Raw genomic sequence first — 7222 nt, 5'->3', positions numbered from 1 at the left:
AAGGGAGAGAGATAATGTAATTATAATTCTTGTAGCCGAAATGAAAGGGCAACACCGATCTAAAAGATACTTGATTTGTGTCCACGAAACAATATGGCCACTCCTCACGCATAATGTTGACTGCCGGAAGTCGAAGCAAGAAAAGGAAAAACTCATTGTTAAGAACGTTGTGTGTTTATCGACTACAAAATTTCGTCATAATAGTATAGAAACACCAGAAAAACTTATCGTTAAGAACGTTGTGTGTTGTCTGAAAAGAGAATTGATAGCGTATGCGCAATGAACAATAAAATGCGTCAATTTTCACTTGTTTCAGCTACTTAGAAGAAGAGTCAGTCCAACATAAAAATGAATCACTTTCTCATTAATGGAAAGTCCTAACCGTAAGAACAGACTTGGGTATAATTGCAGCTGTTTTTAATGTAGACGATTTCAGTAAGCATTAAATAATTTTTATTTTGTTCTCAGTATAGCCTATAACGATGCTTAAATCTTCAACCTCCAAAATATTAGCAGTTAGGACTGATTGTTACTCAACGCCTTTATCCGTTGTCTGCATGGACCTGTGGCGCAACGGATAAAAGATGTTTATAATTAACATCAATATTAATAGTGATTATATTTATTGCTATTTACCCAATTTTATTTCATTGATTTTCATATCAAAACATGAATATCGATTTAAACACATTCTTAGTTAGTATCGCCTTTAGTGAGAATTGAACCACCAACCTCCAGAATATTGGCAGTTAGAACTGATTGAAATAAATGAACATGGGACCGTATAAAATTTATACTTTTTTTAATCAATGAGGGTAGATTGTTCTCGTTTCGTCAACCATGATCGGATAAAAGTGTTATGTAATTATCCTTAATTAGTTCCGCCTGTGGTGAGGCTTGAACCTTCAACCTCTGGAATATTAGCAGTTAGGGTTGAATGTACTCAACGCTTTTACCCACTGTTCAGATGGGTCCCCTGGTGCAACAGATAAAAGATGGTTATGAATTAATATTAACTTAAGCCCATAAAACATTCACACATTGCCAAATATTTTAACAACTTTATCTGCGATCAGTAGATTGAATTCCATTTAACTGGGGACCCTCTCTTGTGGTAGGGTTTTTTGTAAGCTTTCGACATGTAAGACATTTCAATCGTCCAATTAAATGAATTACGCAACCAATTCGCTCAAAATGACTTACCAATTCTCCAGTTAAGACTGAAACCGACGTATGAAGACGCTTGGCCGGTTTTGAAGTTTAACCAGAGACTATTTTTATTGGAAATAATTTCAGGTGGAATTATCTGTCCGCAATATCGACCGATAAGTGGTGATGTTGGCGTAGAACCATCGCGAATCTGGAAAAATTAACAACACCATTAGTTAAAGTGAATTGCAACGTTTGTTTCGTATGATAAATTGACAAAAAATAAACTCTCTCACACACACACACACACACACACACACACACATACACACACACATATATATATATATAAATATATATATATATATATATATATATATATATATATATATATATATATATAGAGAGAGAGAGAGAGAGAGAGAGAGATGTTATTTGTTTTTTGTTTTTTGTTTTTGCGATACGTTTTGAATGAATTCAATTATTTACGAAAGTGCATTTTTACCTAAATGCGAGTTGAGAATAATTTTCCCTTTAACCAACTTGGTACCCCCACATGGAGAGCGGCATATATATTGTTGTTGTTTTTTTTTTTTTTAATATAATTATCCACTGACACGAGTTTCGTCGTCTATGGCTTATCAGAGTGGCTGAATCTAGCGAGATTCGAAATCGGGACCCTGCGGTAATGAGCCGGGATGGACACGCAGATGGATGCGCGAATAAAGGGTTTAGGTTCATTACCGCAGGGTCCCGATTAATAACCGTATATGTTTATTAATTCTGAACTGAGAATTTGTAAATGTTCATTCAATTATTGAGCGGACGTACATACGAACTGATTTTTTTTTTCTATTGCGAGCTCGTTCCAAAAGTAAAGCCTCCTATTTTTAGCTCAAAAGGTTGAAAAGCGACAGAGACGGGAGTGGAACTAATTGATCTAGCGACCATTTATTTTTCTACATAGTCACTACCGTTCTTAATGTACATTTGCTAGGAATCTAACGACGCAACTATATATCTTACATCCGTCCATGGCAAGAGTTGTTTTCTTGGAGTCTCACACTGCCAATATTTGCAACAGAGAGATGAAACTTTTAGGTTATGAATGCATAAGTCCAGTCACCATAACAATATCTTCTCCAATATACGGCATAATCACGTTGACACACCGGTTCCCGCTGGATCACCGAAGTTAAGCAACGTTGAACCTGGCCAGTACTAAATGAGTGACCATTTGGGACTTTCAGGTGATGTATTTGCTCTCCGCTTATCTCGGCAGTGTTTCCAGTCGTCTTGGTCTTCTCCTTGCCACTGGACTCAAACGGTGCCGATTCAGGAGAGGTGTGGTTGGGATTGCGCAACCCTTGCCTTACAATTACACGCGCTACTGCCCCTTTCCTTTGCCTTTTAAGACTGAATGGAGGCATGGGGATATTCTCTAATCCTCTTTAATCCATTCAGGCGAAATAAAATAATAGGAGGCATTACTTTTAGGAAGCACATCGTATATAAAAGATGTATTGCAACTGACAGCATTAGTAAGTTTTAGGTGATATCTTTACTGGAAGTTATATCGATATGTTAAATACAGGAAACGTGGAAAGGAAAAAGGATAACCGTATATGTTTATTAATTCTGAACTGCGAATTTATAAATGTTCATTCAATTTTATTTGCACAGAGTCTTTGACATGAACTTCGAGGAATAAATAGATAAACAAACAAACAAATATAATTTAAAAAAGAATTCATCCAAAATCCATTTCCCTGATGAAAAAAAAATGGCTAATGGAAAACCCCGCTTTTGTTTTATTTCGAAACAATTTTCTCACAAGAGAGTCGTTTTGAAAACCCCTAACTATAAAACAATATCATCCGAATATACGTGGGCCATCTTTTGAAGTAAGAACATTACGATTAGATTCAGCCACTCTGATGAGTCGTAGACGACGAAACACGTGTAAGTGGATAATTATATTTTGAAAAACAATATATATATATATACTCGGGTTTTTTTATTCAAAAGTAATGGACTAATGAATTCAACGAGGTTGTTAGATAGCGCTCAATAAAAAGAGCTGATAATACTTGTTTATTGTTATATAAACATGGTCACATCCTGCTGCTACAAATAGCCACTTGTTTCAATCAAACAACAGATATCATCAGGCAGCGACTTGACTATTCAAAAGTTCATAGACGACGAAACACGTGTAAGTGGATAATTATATTTTGAAAAACAATATATATATATATATATATATATATATATATATATATATATATATATATATATACTTCTTCAGAATAATGAAATGAAATATATCTACTGATATGCAAATTCAGTGATTTTCGTTCTTACAAAATATTATTAGATGTAATATTTTATACAAGACAATCCCAGCTAAATAAAAATTGCTCAATATACAAGATAGAGCAAATGAATCAAAATTTATGCATTCAAAAATTTATGATTTGAAAAAGTTAATCTTTAAATATAGAATTTTTTATTGTTTGAAAACAAAGAATACAGTTGAATAAATCTAGGATAAAATATGGCGGACACTTTACCTCTAGATAATCCGTTGTGCATGGAGGTTCACCGGGTAAGTCGATATTTTTAAAAGAGAGCCTCAGTGTATGTCCTGGTTGGATAATCCACACACAATCTTCGTTTGATGAATACGGATTTGGGAAATTCGGAGAAGACACGGTTCCGCTTTTTGCCGTCAGAATACTACCACAACCTTGTTGACCTTTAAAAATAAAAGATTGTCAATTTAATGATGAAGAATATAATGAGAGGATTGAAAGGAACGTTGCTGGCCCTCGTGAATCAAAAACATTTTCAGTTGAATAATAAAAAATATTATACTAAGATCGAAAAAGAAATGGTAGTCTTTAAAAATAAAATGGTTTTAAAAAACATAAAATATTTTAATACAGATCAAATAAAACAAAATGTACATTAATTACGATTTCACTGGTGTAGATTTTATTTTGCATTATATGTATATTAATTAAATAAATATTTATTTTGCATTATATGTATATTAATTAAATAAATATTTATTTTGCATTATATGTATATTAATTAAATAAATATTTATTTTGCATTATATGTATATTAATTAAATAAATATTTATTTTGCATTATATGTATATTAATTAAGTATTTATTTTAAAAAATTAAAACATTGCACATGTCTGATCTGTTGACCGTCGTGTTTCGAAATTCACTTTCACCGTGTTTCCTAACAGTTGATTTATATATATATAGCGTCATCGCCTATCAAAGCTTACAGACACTCGAGGTAAAAGTTTTTTGAGGTGAATAAAATATCAGTTGAATAATGAAGAATATTATGAGAGGGTTGAAAATAAATTTAATCCACAAACTTTGATCACTGTGACAATTATTTGTTGACACTAGTTTTGAAATCGACCATGTTTTAACCCACAGGGAAGCAATTCTGTGATAACGTTTTTCGCAGATGTGTTCCGGTTGATGTTAGGCCCAGGAAGATAGAAAGGAAAGTTTTATTTTACAGTGAAGGTAATAAGCTGAATGTGTGTGTGTGTGTGTGTATGTGTGGTCACGAATAGGCTCCTATATGGTTGACTATTTTAAAAAAACTGATTACATATAATGATAGAAGATGTATCGAGACACGGGAATTGGTATGTTTGATCTGGCAGAACGGTGGTTCATTAAAATTGTGGGGTCTGCGTTCGCGCCTGGTCCACAAAGTATGGAAATAAAAAATTTAAAAATTAAAAAAAAAGGTTTACAAGTGTTTTTGATATAGATGTACATAAGAATACTTTGATAAGTATGTTTTAACTTAAATAGGGATGGTATAATAAAATTGTGGGGTCTGCGTTTGCGCCTGGCCTCCATAGAATGGAAACAGGCACAAACTTTAATAAAGACTTTTCATATCTATCTGCGTAAGTATACTTTGATAATTATGTTTCAGTTTGATAAAAAAATATGGTATGATAATAAAATTATGAGGTGTTCATTCGCACCTGACCTCCATAGAATGGAAATATGTCACAAAGTTTAACAAGGTTTTTTAATATAGATCCACAGAATATTGTGATAAGTGTTTCAGAAGCATGTAGAAAATGTAACTCTTATTAATAGTCATTTTTGACATCGACTATTTCTCTATCTATTTACCTCTCTTTCTAAATAACATACTGGAAGTGAATAAATAAACGTCTTCTTGTTAATTGTAATTAATGTCAATCCAGCTAGACAAAAAAAAAAAAAAACTGTCATGACAAATCGTCGCAAGCTTGGCTCAAAGGAGCAAAAATACTTGTCTGCTGTCAATATGTCTGTTATGTTACTGAAAATAGTTTTATGAAAGGCTCAGAATATAGTGTCCTAGTGACATATGGCCGAATGGTCCTAGACGTTGTATCAAAGTTTACAGTCACCCAAAGGTGCTGAGTTCAATCCTGAACGAAGGCAGTGAAAAAAGTAACATCCAAAACAGAGAATCAGCAACTATGTCCCAGAGCCTAGCTGGAGTCTGAACACGGTACCCCCGTAATAATAATAATAATAAAGGGTTGGGTTCGAAACACCTACAAACGGTTCCCCAGTTCGATACAAAACACCTGACGAATGCCGGAGGGCAAAACGGTCGAAACGTTGTGACAATAACAACCAAGATGAAGAAGTCAGTCCGACAATCTCAATCAATTAAAGGTCTGTTGTCAATACATGCTGTTCTTGGCTTTTTAAGCTTTTCTTGGCCTTTTGGCAAAGATCAAAGTGTAGTATCTGCAAGCAAAGACAATATGTGGGGGCAGCCCCACATATAAGACCTTGGTCAATGTAGGGGCAACATTTCATACCAATTGTCACTATCCAGCTCCCCTACTCCCCGGGGAGTTGGCCCCCATTTCCCCTTAACTCTTCACATTAAAAATCGGCCTTGTGCCTAATTTGCTCGGTGGGGGAGCAAATAAATACCTTTTTCTTGGGCTTTTGGCCAAGATCAAAGTGTAGTATCTGTTCTTACTACATGCTGTACTTATGTTTATAACTTTTCCTTCATCACATAGCTAATATAACGTTTCAAATTCCCAAAATAAAATAATTTTTGTGATATAAAGTGGGGGATCACTTTTCTGTATTAAATTAATGTAAAATGATCACCCACTTTACAGCCAGTCAGTCTCAAAGCCATTCAAGTCACTCTCCAGATCATTCAAGTTATTTTTGAAGGATTTCAGTCATTTATTAAGCATTCGTCATTCTTAAGGTCATTCAATTCATCCTTAAGTTCATTAAAGTCATTCTAAGTCATTTACTTTTTATTTATTTAAGTCATTTCAGCCCATTTTGTGGTCATTTTAGTTTATCTTTAAGAATTTCATGTCAATTCTACATTCACGCATTCATTCATTACATGAGAGCACGTGACTAATGGCTATCGGCTTTGTTATTAATATGGAGCTGAGAGAGCCATTTAGTCAACAGTTCTTGTAAGCACAGATAGATGATATTGATGATGGCGGAGGGGACAGACAGTTCTTGTAAGATGATAGACAAAACATATTTATCTTTTCCTTTTGGGTGGAATGACAAGAGACAAAGACAAAAGTTTACAAATATAGATAATTCTTTATTCATACCAGCTGGATGATTGAAAATGGTCAGGGATTCAAGCCTTTATGACTACGTTGTCTCCTTTCCCCCATCCTTCGCCTCCTAGAATGTGGAATGACGACAGGCAAAGACAACAGTTTACAAATATAGATGATTCTTTATTCATACCAGCTGGATGATTCAAAATGGTCAAGGATTCAAGCCTTTACGACTACGTGGTCTCCTTTCCCCCCATCCTTTGCCTCCTAGAATGTGGAATGACGAGAGGCAAAGACAACAGTTTACAAATATAGATTATTCTTTATTCATACCAGCTGGATGATTGAAAATGGTCAGGGATTCAAGCCTTTACGACTACGTGGTCTCCTTTCCCCCCCCATCCTTTGCCTCCTAGAACGTGGAATGACGACAGGCAAAGACAACAGTTTACAAATATAGATGA

The 7222-nt window shown here is 34.4% G+C and overlaps 1 protein-coding gene across 1 annotated transcript in view; it reads right to left on the bottom strand.

The window, feature by feature from the left end:
• The window catches only part of LOC145258153 (cubilin-like), a 409766-nt gene that overhangs the window by 295097 nt on the left and 107447 nt on the right, over nucleotides 1–7222 (bottom strand). Inside the window, exons 20-21 of the mRNA XM_080115944.1 lie at nucleotides 3723–3907; nucleotides 1204–1360 (exon numbers count right to left, since the gene is read on the bottom strand). Coding sequence (XP_079972070.1) covers nucleotides 1204–1360; nucleotides 3723–3907 — 342 coding nt within the window. The remainder of the gene's footprint in view (nucleotides 1–1203; nucleotides 1361–3722; nucleotides 3908–7222) is intronic.

The sequence above is a fragment of the Euprymna scolopes genome, chromosome 33 (genome assembly GCF_053919585.1).
Source record: "Euprymna scolopes isolate OS-2025 chromosome 33, ASM5391958v1, whole genome shotgun sequence".
NCBI classification, from domain to species: domain Eukaryota; kingdom Metazoa; phylum Mollusca; class Cephalopoda; order Sepiida; family Sepiolidae; genus Euprymna; species Euprymna scolopes.
The sequence above is the reverse complement of the archived record's forward strand: the minus strand, read 5'-3'. Positions and strand labels throughout refer to the sequence as shown.